Below are 20,833 nucleotides of genomic sequence, written 5' to 3'. Positions count from 1 at the left end.
GCCTAAGGAGACATGACACAAAATAAATGCCAGAAGGGATCTTGCATTGAATCCTGAAAGCCAAAAAACAAGTTAGTGGAAAACCAAGTGAAACATGAAGATAGTCTAGAGTTAGCAGTATTGTACCCATGTTAATTTAATTATGTACTATGGTTATATGAGCTGGTGACACCAGAGGAAGGTGAGTGAAGTATATATAGGAACTCTGTACTATTTCTGCAACTCTTCTGTAAGTCAAAATAATAAGTTAAAAAATGGAAGAATGTGCTATCTAAATAATACCAAGAGTAAATTAATCATTTTGTGCTGGGCCTGCAGATTATGTAGCCAGTCCCATACGAAGTGCAGTACACAGAGAACTGCACAAAACCCATTTCCTGTGAAAAATGAACAACAGCAAAATGATTCCTATGAGTTTGAGGGGATCCTGGAAGGTGCAGAGATAGGAACTGCTTGATCTAAAAGGGTCTTAGGGACAGAAATAACAATAAATAACAATGGCTAATGGCTAAAGACCAGATGGGACAAAAGGACATTTCAACTGATGGCTACAGAAAATGACAAGAATCTAATTCTGATGTCCTCTACCTAGCTTGGCATTGTTCAAGACCCCTAGAACTTAGAAGCATGTCTGGCGAAAATGAACACATCCACCCACAGGTATTCCCCCAAACCTACCTCTGATCATGTCCTGGGTTACTCTGCCTTCCATGGAAACTCAGAAGCCTTGAATGATCAAAGTTGTTTCCACTCCCAGTTCATGGAGCCTCAAAATAGAAATTAAAGCCAAATATGGTGGCATACACTTGTAATCCCAGCACTCTGGGAGGCTGAGGCAGGAGAATTTCAAATTCAAGCCCAGCCTAGGCATCTTAGCAAGACCCTGTCTCAAAAAATACAAAAAAAGGGGGGCGTCTGGGGATGTAGCTCAGTGCAAAGGCCCTGAGTTTCATCCCCAGTACCACAAAAGAAAAAAAAGTAGAAATTAAGTTATCCAAAAATAAAGTTATATTTCCTGCCACTTGTGTTTGTGGATTGAGAGTTGGATCTGTCACCCATCAATTTTCTAAACTAATTTTACTAATTATGTGGAAATTACCAATTATCGCATCTCAAAAGAGGTGAGCATATTTTTTAGAGTGTTATAAAAGGTCATTGTAAATTTAATGTATTGCTTGTTTTTGCTCATCAAGGAAGAAAGCAAACACTCTAGCTGTCACATTTATGAAATTGGCTGAAAATGTTATTAATATAAAACACTGCAGATAACAGTACAAGTTCTGTAAAATGAGTTCATTAAAAATACAACTAGGGCCAGGGATTTAGCTCAGTCGTTTCGCTGCCTGCTGCACAAGCACAAGGACCCGAGTTCGATCCCCGGTACCAAAAAAAAAAAAACAAAAAAACAAACAACTAGCTGGGCATGGTGGAGGATACCTGTAATTCCAGCTACTTAAGAGGCTGAAGCTGGACTATTGTGAGTTCTAGACCATGCTGGGCAACTTAGCAAAAACCCGTCTCAAAAAACAACCACCATCAACATATCTCTAGTAAGACTTTTAAATGTTTATTGATTTTACTTTGGAAGCAAATGTTAAAGATAAACATGTAGTAAGAACAAGTTTCAAGAACAGACATTTATTGGGGTAATACAATAAAAAGATTAAGCTGAAGCATTTTGAAGACAGGAATTTAGTTTAAAATAAAATGTGAAATATCTTTATAAAATCTATTTTGCTCAAATGTCTGTATTACTATTAAGCCATGGGAACTGTTTTGCACACGTTTTTAAAATAAAAGACACTGCTGGAACTAGGGCTGTAGCTTAGTAGTAGAGCACTTCCCTAGCATGCACAAAGCCCTGTGTTAGATCCCCAGCACTGAAAAAAAATAAAAAAATTAAAAAAACTGTCATCCAACACAGTAGCCACTATCTACCTATTATTTAATTCTAAATTTTAATTAGCTAAAATGAGATAAAACCTTAAATTTACTTCATCTAATTAGCCACATCTCACGTGCTCAAAAACTACATGTGCCCAGTGACTACCACATTGGACAATATAAATTTATTTTTCAAATTTGTTATGTTTATGTTTCCATTGTTATGGAAAGTTCTATTAAGATAAGGCTGCTCTTATATATGCAATCACCATAAAGCATAAACCTTATAAGTACTGAAATATGTTTGCAAATATAGTTTTTTGTAGTTCTGCTTCCAGTCCAAGGAATATTTTAGAGATCAGAAAATGCAAATCTAACTTGAATTCTACATATACAAGTTGAACTTTATTCTTGCCAATTATATAGTCTTACTTTTATAATTTTATTTTTAACTGACATAATAACTGCATATATTTTGGGGGCATAATATGATGTGTTTATAATGTGGATTACTTTTATGTATTAGCTCTATTACTAGTAATTTGTACAATTATTTATGAAACTGAATGGTGAAGGTAAAGACTTAGATGAATCTAACTCTGTACAAAACTCTTTTGCCCCTTATGGGAGAAAAAGTTTTATATGAAGATTTTAAAAATTATCTACTTTTTAAAACCTTTGGGGCGGCGATTTAGCTCACTGGTTTCGCCGCCTACTGCACAAGTGCAAGGACCCGAGTTCGATCCCCGGTACCAAAAAAAAACCAACAAAAAAACCCCATCAGACTTAAAACCTTTGTAGGCCTAGCCTAAATATATAAACATTATATGTAGAAAAACTATAAAGGCAACTACTATAGCAAATTATTTATTTAGACAACAGAGTACTGAAAACTAAATTCTGTTCAGGCATGGTAGTGCATACCTGTAATTCCAGGATTCAGGAGGCTGAGGCAGTGGCTCATGAATTGAAGGCCAGCCTGGGCTACACAGTGAGAAATCTTATCAACAAATAAAAAATAAATTTTAAAATTTCTTTTTTGCTCCTGGGATTGAACCCAAGGCCTCAAGCATGTTAAACATGTGCTCTACTGCCTAGGTACACTCTCAGGTCTCCAAAACCAATCTTTCATGTCTAATCTTTATAAAACTGTACTAAATTTCACTGAAATATTCTAAAAGTTGAACTTAACTTTCCCAAGACATTTCATATAAAAATATGCATTCAATAAAGTAGTTGTACAAAAACATCTTAAACTATTTCACAGATCACAAAAATAAGACGACTTGTCAATTTTCATGTAAATTGTAGTAACTGACTGGCTGACATTACTTTCTGTTGAATTTACCTTATCCCAAAACTGAAATTAGTTAAGGTCAATTATCTAAGACAAACCTATGAGTCACAAGAAAATGGCCAAAGTAACTTATACAAGGGAAAAACTTGCTTAATAATTAAAATTTGCATTAAGTGAATGAGGACTGTTTGACAGGTTGAAAGCTGAAAGAGGGTATTATAGCTCACAAAATGTTTCTTACACAAATGATGAAATTGTACTTATTTCCTTTGGATAAAACATTGAAGAATTTTCTTTAAAATTAGGGGCTTAGGTTAAAAATAAAATCCTACTCATGAGTAAAATAGATTTTTTAAAACTCTAATAATTCTGCCAATATCCTTTAAAACTATTTTCATCTCATTAAATTTCTGACTATTTTCTTTCATTTAAATATTGTGGGATATAAATTTGTATGCATTCTTGACTAGTAAAATCTATCTGAAAATATACAAAATATTAAAACCTTCACCCAGACACTTTGGAAACCAAGAATAAGGTTAGTGTCTGCATTTGGTCAGATTCTTATTATTCACAGTGACATAGTCTTTAAACTTAAAACTACTTAAAAGGTATCAAAACATCTCCTGATATAATTTTATGGGTTCAGCCTGAGAAAACGTCTATGATAAAATGTTATCATGAGTAGTTAAAAGAATACTGTTCTTATCAGGAGTAAATCAAAAGAACATTAAGTCTTGTGTCTGGAAGGCTTAGGTCAGACAAACGTTATATCAATCCTAAGATTCTAAAGAATGTATAAGAAAGTGAGAGTGGGTATGTTGGACGTATGTAAATCACACCTCCCTTCTAAATCACCAGTTTATATCTAAACTGTGTTGTTTCAATTTATTTGATAAATACAGAGTGTCTATTACATGCAAGTTACTATGCTTGGTATTGTGGTTTGTGCTTCCAACCACAGCTCTCTGTCTATCTACCTGTGCTTCACTGACACTCAGATTTCACCTATCACTAAATGCTAAATGTGTTACTCTACATTCAAATAGCAACAATAACAACTGTTGAGTTTGCTACTATTCCCTCAATCAGAGGTTCATAGCAGCATCCTACCCATCATTTCGTTCAAAGACAAAACCATTACATATCTTCCTACTGCAATTCTGTCTCCCTTTGCAGGCAGAAAAAAAGAGCTTTGGCTATTTCTTCAGGTTTGTTTTGGAATTATAACTGAGAGGCTTACAGACAATCTAACATTTTAAGAAAGTGGGATGGCTGACATTCAAATGTTTGAGTCGGTTTCATCATTCTCTCTTGGCTCTGGCTATGTTGAAGGATTCACTGATGAAAGCCGCTTCTGTACTTTGACCCTAGAGTCCTCAAAGTCAGATCTAAAACTATGGAGATAGCTGTTGATGGCGATCACACACAATTGCCAGTCGCATCCAGTTTCTTCTAGATCATAAGCAGAGAAGTTGTCTTGGAGAAATTCTGGTGGTGGTAAAGTCCCAAAACAGAACAGTTACTTCTGAGAGAAATGAATTTTTTCACCCCTAATTCTACTGTTTTTCGGGGGGGGCGTGCTATGGGGCTAAATTCAGGGTATCACTTGTGCTAAGCACACACTCTTCCACTGAGCTATACCTCTAGCCCAGTATCTTTGAAATTTTAACTAAAATGTATCAAACATGCATCTAGCCTGCTATTCATTATCTCAAACACAGGCATGTTAAGCCTTTGTAATCCACAGGAGGCTGCAGTGTCTTTAACCTTGGAGATGCAAGAAGCTGAAACTGCTAACGTTTTTTTTTTTGCTACTCCTGGATTTATATCTGACAAAAGGGATGACTATCTTTAGATCAGGATGACTTGCATAAGTGAAAATAACAGAGAATCATAATTCAAGCACTCTGAAAGTGGGAGGACAAAGGGAGAGACAGAGAAGAAAAATGTTTATTAGAAGATCAGAGTTGCCTTTGATACTTTTTAATGTATATTACCTCAGTACTTTTGAGCCCTTACAAGAGAATTTAGTGATCCCTACAACTTGGCATTAGTTTGCAACATTAACCTCACTTTTCACTAGGGTTAATAGACTGATAAACAGGACAATGCCATTAACACCGCATATATCCAAAATAAAGGTGTATCAAAGTGAAAAGGTTTTCATGCCCAAAGGAATAAAGGAAACATTTATATTAGGTCAACGGATTCAGTATCAAGCTCTCTTCTGCTGAACTGAATATTTTTATTAACAAAAGTTAGGGAAAGGCTTATTCATGGGCCCATGAAGCAAAGCTGGGATGGGTAATTAACACACGGGAAGACAAATACACCATCTCAAAACCTGCAACAGGCAGTGGCAAAGGGCCAAAACTGGTTGGTGTATTCTCTAAAACACTGGTCCTGGAAGAAGTTTCTTGAGGAAAAGACTCCGACTGTATAAATGGGAAATGTTATTCCCCACTGGGGGATTTACATTATACATGGCATATTAAATACTTTGCGAAATTCCACAGTGCAGATGTGTAACATCAGTAACTGTCGTTGTTCTAAGATTATAAGTGCTTATAAGTGCAGTGGCTCTGGTAGGGCACATAAATGAGGGAGATGACACTGCATGACAAGAGGGCCAAGCCTGAGCAGAGCTGGAAGGCTTGACAGCTAAAGGCATTCAAAACATGTTTTAAAATTGAGAGTCCACTGAGGCCCTTATGGTGCTTACTAGCTTAAAGTCTTTGCTGATTATTTGACTAAGAAGCATGTTATTCATGAAATACTTATCAACTCCAGCTGTCTTTGAGAAACAATTTGAGGAAAGCTGACCTGTACTAACAGGATAAAATGAAGAAGAAATAATATGAAATCCTACACTGATATTTAAACATACTAACAGCAGAAATGATGTTCTGGTTTGGATCTAATATGTGCCTCCAAAGTCTCAGGTGATTGCATCATGGGAGCACTATACTTACTCATCAGTGCATTTAGGAAGGTTGAACCTCCTGGCCTGGAGCCAGGTTGAAGGTGGGTCACTAGAGGTGTGCCCTGGAAGTGTATTTTCTTGTCCTTGCCTTCTCCTTTCTTTTTCTCTGCTTCTTGGCTGCCATGAGGTAAGCAACTTTCCTCAACCATAGCCCTCCACCGTGCTGCTTCTGCCTTGGAGCCAGCTGATCATGCACCAAAATAAACCTTGCCTCCTTTAAGTTGTAGGTGTCAAATATTTTGTCCCAGCGACGGGAGAGAGACTATTATACATGATAACAGCCAAAATGCTAACAATATCAGTACTACATAAATGTCAGTATACAGGAAAAGATATCTAGGGCTCTTAGTTGACCATAAACTTAAAAGAAGCAAGTGCCATTGTAGGCTATATTAACAACCTAGTAGGTAATAGTGCTACTGCACTGTGGATCGACTTGAGCACATCTGGAGACCATAATAGAATCAGATCAGGGAAACATGGCAATATAGGAAAAGGTTGGATAGAATGCTTCCTCACCAACTCTCATGCTTCCAGGTGGAGATATCTCTACATTGGAAAGTTTGGAAGAATTGGGCATGTATGATTCAAGAATGAAGCTGATATTTTTATCTCTACCTGATTCAAGTGACTGTCTCTCACTTCATTCTGAAGGGCAAAGGTTATTATCTCCTAAAGCCCTAGCCAGAAGTAATAGCTGTCTTTAACTATCTGATGGCCCAGCCTGTGAAAAATGATGGATTGACCTGAAGAGCTAACTAGGACAAACGTGTAATTTACAAGGGGGTACATTTTAAGTCACTACAAGAAAAAGCTTTGCATGAACTGGAGCTCTTTTGAAATGAGTGGATCGCCTTATTGAGACAGAGGGTGGCTCATGATCGCAAGCATTTAAAGGCCCGGGGCAGGCAATTCTGCATCAAAGCTGAGATGGGAAATACAGCTGTGGGTGGGACACTGGATTAAAAGACGTGTAAAGAACTTCCTCTTGCTACAATTTTATAGTTCTGTAATATACAGACATGGATGGAGGGATGTGTAAGGAGTAAGAGTTTTTTTATTACAAAACTGTAGCCTATTAACTTTCTCCATATAAAGTAGTCTCTAGAGAGCCCTAGAGAGCCCTTAAGAGACAATGAACTCTTGTCAAAGAGAATTTCTTATGCGAAATCAACTCCTTTGCTTAATGGACATAGTTATCCTTGACTACTAAGTTCCTTCAAAAACAATCTTAGGATAAGAAATGTTACTAGAATAGAAAAATAACTTAGTTTATCCATTCAATGGGATAATAATCACCAGTTAAAATGAACAGGTCTCTAAAAACAATGTAAAGGGACAAAAAGTGTACAAAAGGATATGTACTGCACATTCTCATTTATGTACATTAAAACTATAGAACAGTATTGTATATTATTTATGGCTCTATTAACATAGGTAACATGAGAATGATCTATCCAACTCCTGGACTGTGATTACTTCTAGGGAGGAAGAAAAGGGAAAGAGATGATGGGCTGTAGTCTTCATTATATAAACAATACCTTATTATTTTTAAAATGTCTATGTCAGTAATGGTTAGACAAGTACTGATTATATTATTATATTCTTCTCCATACATTTTAGTGTAACTGTTTGCAATGAAGTGATACTTTCATAGATTACATTAGAGGCTATAAGCCCAGGCCTTCTACTGAAGACATCTCCTCCTATCTCTGGTCACTCAGTTTTTGTTTTGGCTCTTTCAGTTCTCCAAGTTCATTTTATCCTTATATTAAAGTGCAATATGCTTCCTTGTTGGCTTCTACTCTTTGGGTCTGGCTCTGCCCCTAGGGATAACAATGACTCCTCTGTTTTTTCTCTGCTGAAATAAGTCACAGGATTGCCCTTTCTACAAAGCAACAGAACTTTGAATTTTATGAGAAATCTATTAAAATATGCCCTATGTGAATAGTATGTCAAACTAGTGAGTATTTTTTACTGCAAGAGACATTTTCTTGATTTCCATGTAATTCAGTAAGGCAGAAAACAAGATGAAATATACAAAAATATTTTTCATCAACTTTTAAGGAATTATGCTAGTTCAAATATTAAAGAACTATAAAAGTAACCTTGCTTCCCTCACACTAAGACATTATTTCTTCTATAAATACATTCATTTCCAAATTAGTTTAAAAAACCTTTTCTATTTTAAGGTATGAGGACATTGGGTTTGGAATTTTTGCCTGGTGGGTTAACTCAGTGGTGTTCAAATTGTAAGGTAAGGTGGCCGGGGATTTAGCTCAGTGGTTTCGCCGCCTGCTGTGCAAGCACAAGGGCCCGAGTTCAATCCCCGGTACAAAAAAAAAATTAAAAAATAAAACTAATTAGACCATACATATTAAAAAAAAAAAATTGTAAGGTAAGGGGCCGGGGATTTAGCTCAGTGGTTTCGCTGCCTGCTGTGCAAGCGCAAAGACCCAAGTTCTATCCCCAGTACCAAAAAAAAAAAAAAAACTTAGCAAATTGTAAGGTAAGATCCATTACTAGGTTGCAAAGTCAGTCACAGCAACATTTTTAAAAGAAATATAACAGAAGCTGGGTGTGGTGGCACACATCTATATTTCTAGCACTCAGAAGGCTGAGGCAGGAGGATCACCACAAGTTTAAGGCCAGCCTGAACTATAAAGTCAGACTCTGTCTCAAAAAAAAAAAAAAAAAAGAAAGAAAAAGAATATAATAGAAAACACTGGAATATAACTTTTTTTTTTCCGGTACCAGGGATTGAACTCAGGAACTTGTGCTTGAAGGCAAGCGCCACTGAACTAAATCCCCAGCTGGACTACAACTCTTATACAAAGAGAAAATACTGTTTGTGAAACTTTTGCTTTGATTTTTTTTCTTTTTTTTAATAAACCACATACACATTCATGGACTAGGTCGCAATGTAAATTTTTTTTTTCACTGCAAGTTGCAGTAAAATTTTAAAAAGTTGAAAAAATTGCGTCAGATGACAGCAAATGCTTACGAAAGGAGTAGTAAGCAGAGCTTTAGTTTAGTATAAAACACAATGTTGTTCCAATTTGCTGCATATGAAGGAAATCAGGTTAGGTGGGGTCCAGAGCTGTCTTTCCTGAGTACCAGAAACACAAGAAAATACTCTTGCTTCCTACTGTCCAAATTTAAGATTTCATACAATTGCTTTTAGAAGCTTTCTTACTTCATTTACATGTCACAGATAGAGACTACAATGTGCTAATATTCATCATAAAAAACTAGCAAATTAACCTGCTGTGGTATGGTTGGCACTTCTGCAAATTGATGAGGCCTTTCAACTTTGACCTTAAGCCTCAAAGAAGGTGTTTGAGTTTCCATACCCTCAGCAGGGAGGACAGAGCAGGGAGTCAGTCAATAACCCCTTTCCTATCATAGTAAACCCATTCAGGGCAGAGCAATTAGCCCTAAGCATCCAAATGTAAAGAGAGATACAATTAACTTTGTTATTCTCTAACTAGGGACTTAGTGTAAGCACCACCTCTCCTGAGAACATACACAAACTGGATGGATTCTTTCTGCCCTTCTTCCCTAAAACAGCTGGCTTGTATTTATTCCAACATACTGTATATGTAACAAACCTCGGATGGCATTAATCCTATTGGAGTCAAGGGCACACAGGCCTTGCTCTAAACTGCCATAGACGTTACTTCTTATCAGGACATCTTCTGTGAACAGGTGGTGGAGGAGGTATTTGGCTGACTCCTCTGGGCAACGCTTGGATTTTGCTATATCTATTACTGAATTTGGTATCTTTATATGCCTGGATGGATTTCCAAAATATCCTGGAAGCAAAAAAGAAAGACATCAATTTTCATGGCAGATGTTAGGTTGCATTTTTTAAAAGGCTAATTTTTCTGACTTGGGGAGGTGGGGGAGACTGGGGATTGAAGTCAGGGTCTTTTGTTTCACACTGAGCTACAGCCCTGACCCTTCTTTTATTTTTGAGTCAAGGTCCGGCCTAGGCTCTACCTTGCAATCTTCCTGCCTCAGCCTCCCAGAATGCTGGGATTATAGGCATGAGCCACCATTCCTGGCTGATTTTTCTGAATTTTTAGACATGAGAATTTGAGAAGTTAAAAGAATGGAAGCCTTAAGTTTTAGTGGATTGTGAGTTAGCATGAGAAATGAGGCAGAAATCACTGATAAGGTGATTACACGTGTTCCCATTGTTCAAGAGGAAGATTTAGTATTCTGCTACCTTTTAGGATACAATAAGTTTTAAAATTTCACTTACTAATAAATTTCAAGTAGTTTTAAGTATTGTTTCTCTACTTATAAGAAAAGCTTTTCCAAAAATAAGCACCATGTTTCTTACTGAAATATTTAAATTTTTAAGATGTAGGTTTTCTATTTAGTATTAAATATTTCTATTTAGTATTAAACTCATTTTACAAATCAACACACTGATGATTCATCTGAAATATATTTTAGATATATTGAAGCTGAGCTGACAAAATAAATGTTAATTTAAGCTTTTCAATTCTCAATTCTAGTTCATCTTCATCTCTCTGCAGTTCATGGTGATACACTTAGTTGATCTGTTCCCAGGCAGAGCTTGTACGACACCTGTAAACCAAGCTCCCCAGATGAGATACTTTTTCTTTCCCACAGCCTTGGGGCCATTCTTGGGGCCTAGCTCCTACCTGCCATAGGTTTGATTTGTACTTCGCTTCTTTAAGTACAGGAGCTAGTTATCTGTTGATTTTTGTTGTTTAATTTAGCCAGTCTGTTTCTACAGTGCATACAACCTTAACGAATACAGCAGTTAGATGATGATGATGATGATGATTTTGGTACCAGGGATCAAACTCGGGACCTTGCGCTTGTGAAAAGGCGGAACCAATGAGCTAAATCCCCAGACCCAGATTACTTTTATAATGGAAAAATAAAATATAAAAATATATCACGTCAATAATTCTGTTTGGGGCTGGGTATTTAGCTCAGTGGTTCCACCACCTGCCTCAGAAGCACGAGGTCCCGAGTTCAATCCCCAGTACCAAAAAATAATAATAATAAAAATAATTCTGTTTGAACAGGATCTCAGGTAACATTCTACTGAAGGCTGACATGGAAGATAGGGTAAAGACACAATAAAGTTTTGCCATCTCGGGGACACTTATTGGTAGTGATGATGCTAAAGGCCAGCAGTGAGGCACTAGGGGCTAGTGGAACTGCCCCCTACAGAACCGCCACTTGACACAAATGAAAGCAGGACATGACTTCGATAGACAGCTGGCAGTGGGAATGCAACATTCTGAGGAATGGGATTAATTCATGCCAAAAACTTGCTGAGCATGAGCAATGTGCCAGACACAGAGAATATGAACTTCCAGCTGATCCCAGCTGCAGCTCCTTCCCCTTCACCTGCAGAGGCAGGTGCCTGAGAGTTTATACTTCTCAGATGAGTGGGTAAAGAGCTGCCCTCCACAGGAAAAATAACGGATTCAGCTTAACTTTACAAATGACCAGTTTTAGAACCAGGCATCGATATTTTATTAGCTCATTAATATGAGGATAAATAGCTTCAATTTCTTATGAAATTTTTTCCAACATATGTAAAAATAGAATAGCATAGTGAGTCCCCTGAACACATAACCCAGATCCCATATATATCACCAAGAAAATTTATTTTTAAAACCCACCTAGTGATTCAGGAGTGATCACTGCATTATCACTGCTGTCAGGTTTAGTATTACTGCTCTGCACAGAATTCCCATTTTCTTGTTTCTAAGGCCCTTGTCTATGGAGACAACTGAGAATTACCTTTCCTACCACCAGCCCTTCAAGCATTCATGTGTACAGATGTTGGTATAATGGGGTTGGGAGGGGTGTCTTTATTTTTGTCAACAATGTATAAACCAAGTCCCATAGTAACAAAGTATGTACAAACGCTCCTCATTAACAACCCAGTTCCATTCCTGTGACTGTCTTAGTTACTTTTCTTGTTGCTGAGACAAAATACTCGAAACCCAAAGTTAAAGGAGTAAAGGTTTATTTTGACTCAGTTTGTAGAGTTCTCAGTTCCTAATTGGCTGGCTCCAAGGAAGGGTGGCCTGGCAGGGGGGCATCACAGAGGAGAAAGTTTATGGCAGGCAGAAGGCAGCAAAGCAGTGAAATAGTGAAGCAGCAGCGAGTGACAACAGCAGCCCTCTTTTCATCCTTTATATTGTATCTGGGCTACCTGCCCTAGCACGGATACCCTTAGACCCAGCACCCTTAATCCTAGCATTGTGCCATGAGTCAATCCCAGAATCGCATCCTTAAACTCTGCATCACACACCCTAGGTCCAGCCACCTCTGAAAAGCCTCACCTATAACCACATGAGGCTTTGGGGGGACATCTAGATGTAAGCCATAACAGCTGCGAAATGGGGAATTGTATATAGTATGTACATTACAATGTTCAGAACAAAGAAACTGTCAAAGAAAATTCCAACTTGATGACTTTGCTTTTATTTGCATAACTTACATGCAGTACTGTAATATAACAGAACATAAAGCAGTGGGTTAAGTGTGAACAATTGTTAAACAGGTAGGTCATTAAATGAGAAATATCTGTACATGCTCTAGCATCTACCAGGAATTTGTAGGTTGGTAGGGAGGCAGTATCTCTAAAAAGCTGGGCTGACATTACATAAATACTGTGTGCCACAATACTATCTGAAAGGAAGCAGAGGTGTGGATGCTCCCTCACGCTGCCATGACTTGCTACTTCTCGGGGACTTGGTAGATCTATCTGATGAACTGAACAATAATTGTTGGCACAAAGTAAGTGCCTGATAAACATTCCATGAATAAATGAGTAAACAAGTTTCTTGGGGAATGACAATTTTTGTTTTTAATGGTTTTTTTTTTCTCCCTACTGGCTTTCTAATCTGGCTGTACATCTGAATTACCTTTAGAATGCTTTTTTCAAAAACATCCATGCTGGGTCCCACTCTCAGCAAATTCAACCAGAATCTCTCGTGGTGTAAGAGGAGAATTGGCAAGAGTAATGTTTTTTATTTTATTTAACTTTTTTGCTTGAATTCTTTTATTGGTACATTTTAGGTATACAGTATGTTTACATTTATCATTGGGTGCTTGTACCTGTACATGATGTATCTTATTTTTCCCCCATTACCTGTGCACCCTTCACCCCCTCCTCCCTTCCCTATTAATAAAGACTTTGTTTCTACTTTTTTTCTCTTCTCATAATTTTTCCTTTCCCCTTCCCTTCCCACCACCCCTACCCCTTTGGATCATTTCTTCCTATTTCAAATTATCAATTATTCATTTTAATCATTTTAACCCTTATTTACACATTCAGTTTCTCACACTAGAGAAACTATTAGGTATTACACATGTGTGTCCTATTTATTTCACTTAAGAGGATGGCTTCAACGTGCATCCATTTAGCTATAAATGTCTCTAGTTTCTCAATCTTTATGGCTGAGTAGTACTCCATTTTATTAAAAAAACCACATATTCTTGATCCAGTTTCCAGTTGATGGGCACTTGGGCTGTTTCCAAGCTTTAGCTATTATGAATTGTGCCACTATAAACATGGGTGCACATATATTGCTGTGGTATGATTCTTTTAATTCTTTTGGGAAGATACCCAGCAGGAGAATAGCTGGGTCAAATGGGACCTCTAGTCCTAGTTCTTCGAGGTATCTCCATACTGATTTCCACAGTGGTTGCACCAGTCTACACTCCCACCAACAATGGAGAAGGGGTCCTTTCTCCCCACACCCCCGCCAGCATTTGTTATTGGTTGATTTCTTTTTTGGTAATGGGGATCGAACTCAGGACCTTGTGCTTGCGAGGCAGACACCAGAACCACTGAGCTAAATCCCTGGCCCTGGTTGATTTCTTAATCTCCTGGAAATCTGTTTGCATCTGTTTTATGGATTCCATTTGTTTCCTATGTTGGGATTCCATCATGTTCCTCAGATTCTCTATTTTTTTTATCTGTGTCCTCTCTACATTAATCATGTCTTGCACCATGAGAAAAATCTTTGCTATTATCTGAGTAATTATTTCTGATTTCATTTTTCCCAGATCCTCTTTTGTTGCCAGTTCAGAGAGTCCAGGTAGTTGAGTATCAGATTGTTTCATCTCATTTCCCTTTGGGGTTGCTGTAGGTGATCCAGAAGTCTGTTTTTGAGGCTTGTTTATGTGTCTTCTCATTTCCACGGGGTGGGGAGGGGGTGCTTCTGGCACCCGAGCGGCTCATCTTCTCTGCCCTAGGAGCTTGGGATGGCGGCAGGGGAGCTTCCTTCTGGGTTCTGGGACTGGCTCAGCTTCTCTGCCCTAGGAGCTTCCTGGTTGATTTCTTGATAGCAGCCATTCTTTCTGGGGTAAGGTGGAATCAGTGTTGTTTTCATCTGCATCACTCCAATGACCAGGGATGTTGAACATTTTTTCATATATTTACTTGCTGCTTTTAATTCTTTGAAAAATGTCTGTTCATTTCAGATGCCCATTTTTGAATTGGATCTTTGAATTTGGGGGGTCTGATTTTTTTCAGTTCTTTATATATTCTAGATAGTAGTCCTCTGTCTGAGGTACAGCTGCTAAACATTTTTTCCCACATTGTAGGTTGTCTCTTAACTCTGTTGGTGGTTTCTCTTGCAGTGCAGAAGCTTTTTAATAAGATGAGATCCCAGTTGTTGATTCTTTCTGCTAGTTCCCATGCTACTGAGGTTTTGCTCGTGAAGTCTTTTCCTATGCCAATGTCTTCAAGAGTTCTACCTAACTTATCTTCCAGCAAGTTTAGTGTTTCTGTTTTTTAATACTTAATCTTTAATCCACTTTGATTTTAGTTTAGTGCATGATGATAGGTATGGATCTAGTTTTAATCTTTGGCAAGTTGAAATTCAGTTTTTCAAACACCATTTATTAAATAGGTTATCTTCTCTCCAATGAGGGTGGTTGGCTCCTTTGTCAAAGACGAGGTGGCTGAGTATGTCTAGAGTTGTTTCTGCATCTTCTAATCTATTGCACTGACCCTCACATCTGTTTCTTTGCCAGTACCATCCTGTTTTTATCACAGTAGCTTTGTAGTATAGTTTCAAGTGGGGGATTGTGATACCCCCAGCCATGTCTCTGTTGCTTAGAATTACTTTTGCTATTCTAGTTCTCTTCTGCTGCAAATGAATTTTTGGTTTTCTCTAGTTCTGTGAAGTATATTGTTGGAATTTCAATCAACATTGCATTAAATCTATATAGTGGTTTTGGAAGTATGGCCATTTTCACTATATTGGTTCTTCCTACCCAGGAACAAGGGATGTCTTTCCACTTTCTTATATCCACTTCGATCTCTTTTTTCAGAGTGCTGTAGTTTTCAGTGTAGAGGTCTTTTGCTTCCTTTGTTAACCTGATTCCTAGATATTTCATTTTTTTGGATGCTACTGTAAAAGGAATTGTTTCCCTAATTTCTCAGTGAGTCTGTTATTTGTGTACAAGACGGCTGTTTTTGAGTGTTGACCTTGTATCCAGCTATTCTACTGAATTTGTCAATTAAGTCTGGAAGTCTTGTGGCAGAGTTTTTTGGGTCTTTTATGTAAAGTATCGTATCATCAGCAAATAATGACAGTTTAACTTCTTCCTTTCCTATCTTTATTCCTTTTATTTCTTTCTCTTTTCTAATTGCTGTGGCTAATGTCTCCAGAACTATACTGAATAGGAGGGGTGATGGTGGGCATCCTTGTCTTGTTCCTGATTTTAGCGTGGAAGTTTTCAGTTTTTGACCATTTAGTATGATGTTGGCTGTTGGTTTTTCATAGATAGCCTTAATCAGGTCGAGAAATGTTCAGAAATTTTCTGAATCAGGTTGAGCATTTTTCTCATGAATGGGTGTTGGATTTTGGTGAATGCCTTTTCTGCATCTATTGAGATGATCATATGGTTTTTGTCCTTGACTCTGTTAATATAGTGTACTACATTTATTGATTTACATATATTGAACCATCCTTGCATCCCTGGGATAAATCCAATTTGGTCAGGGTGTATGATCTTCTTGATGACCCTCTGTATTCTGTTTGCCAGTATCTTGTTGAGGATTTTTGCATCTATGTTCATTAGGGAGACTGGCTTGTAGTTCTCTTTTTGGGTTGGGTCTTTCCTTGGTTGTGGAATCAGAGTAACACTTGCTTCCAGGAATGAATTTGGAAGACTTGCTTCCCTTTCAATTTCCTTGATGAGTTTAAAGAGTAATGGTGATAGTTCTTCTTTAAGTGTCTTGTAGAATTCAGCAGTGAAGCCATCGGGACCTGGGCTTTTCTTTGTTGGTAAATTTTTTATTACATTTTCAATTTCAGTCATTGTAATTCAGGTGTTTAGAATTTCTATAGCTTCTTCTTTGGCAATTCATATGTATCTAGGAATCTGTCCATCTCTTTGTGTTTTCCATTTTATTAGAGTACAGGTTCTCAAAGTAGGTACTGATGATCCTCTGGATTTCTGCTGGGTCTGTTGTGACTTTACCTTTTTCTTTCTTAATTGTATGGATTTGAGCCTTTTCTTTCCTTTTTCTGATAAGGTTGGGTAAAGCTTTATTGATTTTATTTATTCTTTTGAAAAGCCAACTCTTTGATTCATTAATTTTTTGTATCGTTCTCTTAGTCTCCATGGCACTGATTTCTGCTCTGATCTTAATAATTTCCTCTCTTGTACAAGCTTTGGGTTTGTTATATTCTTTTCCTAGGAACTTGAGGTTCTGTATTAGGTCATTTATTTAAGTTCTCTGTTTTCCTAATATGGGCATTCACTATGAATGCTATGAATTTCCCATGTAGAGCTGCTTTCATTGTGTCCCATAGATTCCTGTGCGTTTGTTTTCAGTACTAGGGATTGAACTTGGGTCCCTGCACTTGCGCAGCAGGTGGCAAAACCACTGAGCTAAATCCTCGGCCCTAGATTCCTGTATGTTGTACTGCCATAATCATTTACCTGAAGAAACTGTCAAATTTCTTCTTTAATTTTCTCTGTGCCCCATTGGTTGTTCAGGAGAGTGTTATTCAATTTCCATGTTTTTTTTGGGGGGGGGGTTGCAGATTATGTTATTGATCTCCAACTGTACTGCACTATGGTCTGATAATATACAGGGGCTAACTTCAATTCTTTTACATTTACTTAGACATGTCCTATGAGCTAGGATGTGGTCTATTTTGGAGAATGACGTGTGTGCAGCTGAAAAGAATGTGTATTCTGATTTTGTGGGGTGGAACACTCTGTAAATATTTATTAAGTTCATTTGTTCAATAGCTTGGTTCAGTTCTAAAATTTCATTGTTAATTTTTTGATAATCTGTCTTTTTGTGATAGTGCGGTATTGAGGTCACCCACTACAACTGTATTAGCGCTTATTTGGTTTTTCATGTCCATTATTATTTGTTTTGCATAGTTGGGGGCATTCATGTCTGGTGCATATATATTTATGATTGTCATCTCCTCCTCTTGGATTGTTCCCTTCACAAGGATGTAGTGACCATCTTTGTCTCTCTTAATTTGTTTCGGTTTGAAATCTACTTTGTCTGCAATTAAGATTGCTACCCTTGCTTTTTTCTGGGTTCCTTTCGCATGAAGAACTGTTTTCTATCCTTTTCCTTTCAGTTTATGAATTTCTTTTTGAGTTAGGTGTGTTTCTTGTATACAGCATATTGTTGGATTTTGCTTCTTAATCCATTCTGCCAGTCTATCTCTTTTGATTGGGGAATTGAGGCCATTAACATTGATGGTTAGAATTGATATTGCCTCATCCTTTTCATGATGTTTTACTGTTGTTGCCTCTTTTGTTTCTTATTATTCCCCCCTTTCCCTTTAGTTTCTTACCTTGCCTGGTGGCTTCCCTCTGTTGGGCCTCATGGAATTGTGACCTTCATTGTTTTTTTCTAGGATATTGGTTAGAATTGTTTGGAGTGCTGGTTTGGTGTTCATGAAATTTCTCAGGTGTTCTTTGTCGTGGAAGTATCTAATTTCCCCATTGATTTCGAAAGATAATTTTGCAGAATACAACAGTCTAGGTTGAAAGTTGTTTTCTTTTAGGGCTTGACATACTTCACTCCAGGCTCTCCTTGACTTCAGGGTTCGTGTTGAGAAGTCTGCTGTGATTCTGATGGGCTTTCCTTTGTAGTTGATTTCTTTTCTCTCACTGCTTGTAGGATTGTGTTCTTCTGTTGGGTTTTTGGGATCCTTACTATTATTATGTCTAGGTGTAGATTTTTTTTTTGATTGTGGCTAGCTGGAAGTTCTATATGCCTCACTTATCTGTATGTCTAATTCTCTACCTGTGTCTGGGAAGTTTTTGACTATTCCTTCTGTGAACAGTTTTTTTAGGTCCATTGTACTTTCTCCTGTTTTTTCCTGGATTCCTATCGGTCCTATGTTATTCTTTGTATCATCTAGCAGCTGCTGGATTGATTTCTCTCCCTTACTATCTTTAAGAAAGCTCTGTTTTCATGGTCATCAACCACAATCCTGTCTTCTGTATCTGATATTCTATCTTCAGATTCCCTTAGTCTGCTGTGCATACTTTCAATGAAGTTTTTAATCTCCTGGATATGTTTAATCTGTTTCATGGATTCCATTTCTTTCTTATGTTGGGCGATCATGGTTTCCATTTCTTATGCTGGGCATTTATGGCTTCCAGCAGGTTTCTGAGCTCATCTATTTTTTTTTTATCTGTTTCTGTTCCAGAGCCTCTAATCATGTCTTTCACTCTGCTCACCATCTCTGTAGTTATCTGAGAGCTTATTTCTGCTTTCAATTTTTCTAGAGCCTCATTCATCTGTTGTTACTTCCTGTGCTATCAGTTCAGGGTGCCCAGGTGGTTGATTATCAGACTTTTCCACCTTGTTTCCCTCAGAATTTGGCTTTTGTGGGGTGGAAGTCTGAGTTTGTGCCTTAAAGGTCTTCTCATTTTTGTTTTTGGTACTGTCTTTGGTTTAATTCCTGGGTTGATACTTCGAAGTTACTTATTGTAAGTATCTTTGTTGCTTGTATTTAGAACTCTTATGGAATGATTGCTTCTCAGAGGTGTCTTCCAGATATAGCTGGTTTTTTGGTTTTGAGTCTCTAATGACTCTGAGGCTGTCGCATTTTCCTTATACCAGGAAGGACAACTGATTAGATCAATCACAACACCTTAGCCCAAGTGATACAATCAGCAACACCATAGCGTCAAGTACATCTTAGAAGAATTTGTAGTAGTTAATCACTTTTAACTGTGTGAATTAAATCAAAATCGAGGACCAGCCCAACATATGTTTATAGTGAATAAACTCTTCACTATAGCAACTTTACCCTTCGGGATGGGGAGTTAGAAGGAGTTGGGGAGAGAGGGATAGGTAGGTAGAAGGATAGAGGAAGGTTAGCAGTGAGGCCAGAGGACTCAGGTGAGAGAAGGAAAAAGAGAAGCAAAGAAAAATAAAGAAGAAATACAAATTAGGGCCAGAAGAGGAACACAAGGGAGATGAAGAACAATGTGGTACAGCAAGGGAGTGAGAAAGAAAGATAAGAAAGAAAAAAGAGAAAAATAAAAATCTGAAAAGAGTAAAAAAAGGAAAAAGTTAAAAATATGTGCAAAAAAACCTCAATAATAATTTTGAAAATAACAAATAAAAGATAAAAATGAAGGGCCTCCTTCAGGGTATATCTTTGCTGTCACAATAGACAACATGGGCAGCAGTGTGCAGTTATAAGTCAATGAGTCTCAGCGAGCCAGTCACAGACCTGTGAAATTCAGGCAGATTTCTGGCTGCAAGTTCCAAGTTGAGCTCCCTGTCCTCCTGCAGGGTTGAACTCTGCAAGGCTCTACTGCAGGTTCCAGCTGCCCTTCCTGTGAAGATAGTCCAGGTTCCAATGGGAGGTGATGATCCCTCCAACTTACCAAGTAAAGTGGTCTGGTGTGCCTTTATTGCAGAGATTCTCTTCACTTTTCCAGTGGGCTTCAGTTTTCATCAAGGAGCCTGAGAGAAGCCCTCTATCTGTTGCTCACTTCTGCAGCTCAGGATGATTGCCTTTATGGCCCCTGTGCCTCTATAGTGTCAAACCAGGTAGCAGGTAGCGGCACAGCCAGGAGGCCAGAGGTGGGGGGGGGTGCAGGCACCCACGTGGCCAAGCTGGTCGCCGGTGGGTGTGTTGAGGGGGTCCAAGAGTAATGTTTTTTAAAAAGATCTTAGATGATTATAATATGCATCCAGGAGTAACAACCACTGCCATAAGTTAGGGCTTCTCAAACTTTAGTGTGCTCACAAACTACCTGGAGGGTCTTGCTAAAATGTAAATTCTGCCTCAGTGAGTCTGATGTAGAATCCAAGGACTCCACTTATAAACTGACCAGAGCTGCTGCTGCTTTTGGGCCACAAACCCACTTTGAATGGCAAGAACCTATCCGGTTGTTTGCCAAGCACACAGGAGGCACCTGGCAGATGTTGCTTCTCTTCTGATGCTCAAGCATATAATGCAAATTATCATTTTCCAGGCGGCATCCTAATTTTACATGCAAATTGTTTTGGGTGCAGTTTTTGAAAGCTATAAAATGGAATGTTAAAAATAAGCAGACCGGTTTTAGACAGATGGTGCTTGAGCTATCACTGAAATCAAGCCATTCACCAGGAAAACATAAGCTCAGCTACAAATATTCTTGGC

At 38.0% G+C, this 20,833-nt stretch overlaps 1 protein-coding gene across 1 annotated transcript in view; it reads right to left on the bottom strand.

The window, feature by feature from the left end:
- Positions 1-1,648: 1,648 nt before the first annotated feature.
- The window catches only part of Bend2 (BEN domain containing 2), a 72,378-nt gene continuing 53,193 nt past the window's right edge, over positions 1,649-20,833 (bottom strand). The window contains exons 13-14 of the mRNA XM_021245373.2: positions 9,779-9,982; positions 1,649-4,672 (exon numbers count right to left, since the gene is read on the bottom strand). Coding sequence (XP_021101032.2) covers positions 4,506-4,672; positions 9,779-9,982 — 371 coding nt within the window. The 3' untranslated portion in view covers positions 1,649-4,505. The remainder of the gene's footprint in view (positions 4,673-9,778; positions 9,983-20,833) is intronic.

This window comes from Heterocephalus glaber, unplaced genomic scaffold, assembly GCF_053883595.1.
Source record: "Heterocephalus glaber isolate CG9 unplaced genomic scaffold, H.glaber_assembly_v1.0 deba00001594, whole genome shotgun sequence".
Lineage (NCBI taxonomy): Eukaryota > Metazoa > Chordata > Mammalia > Rodentia > Bathyergidae > Heterocephalus > Heterocephalus glaber.
Note: the sequence above shows the minus strand (reverse complement) of the source record. Positions and strands in the feature narration are given on the sequence as shown.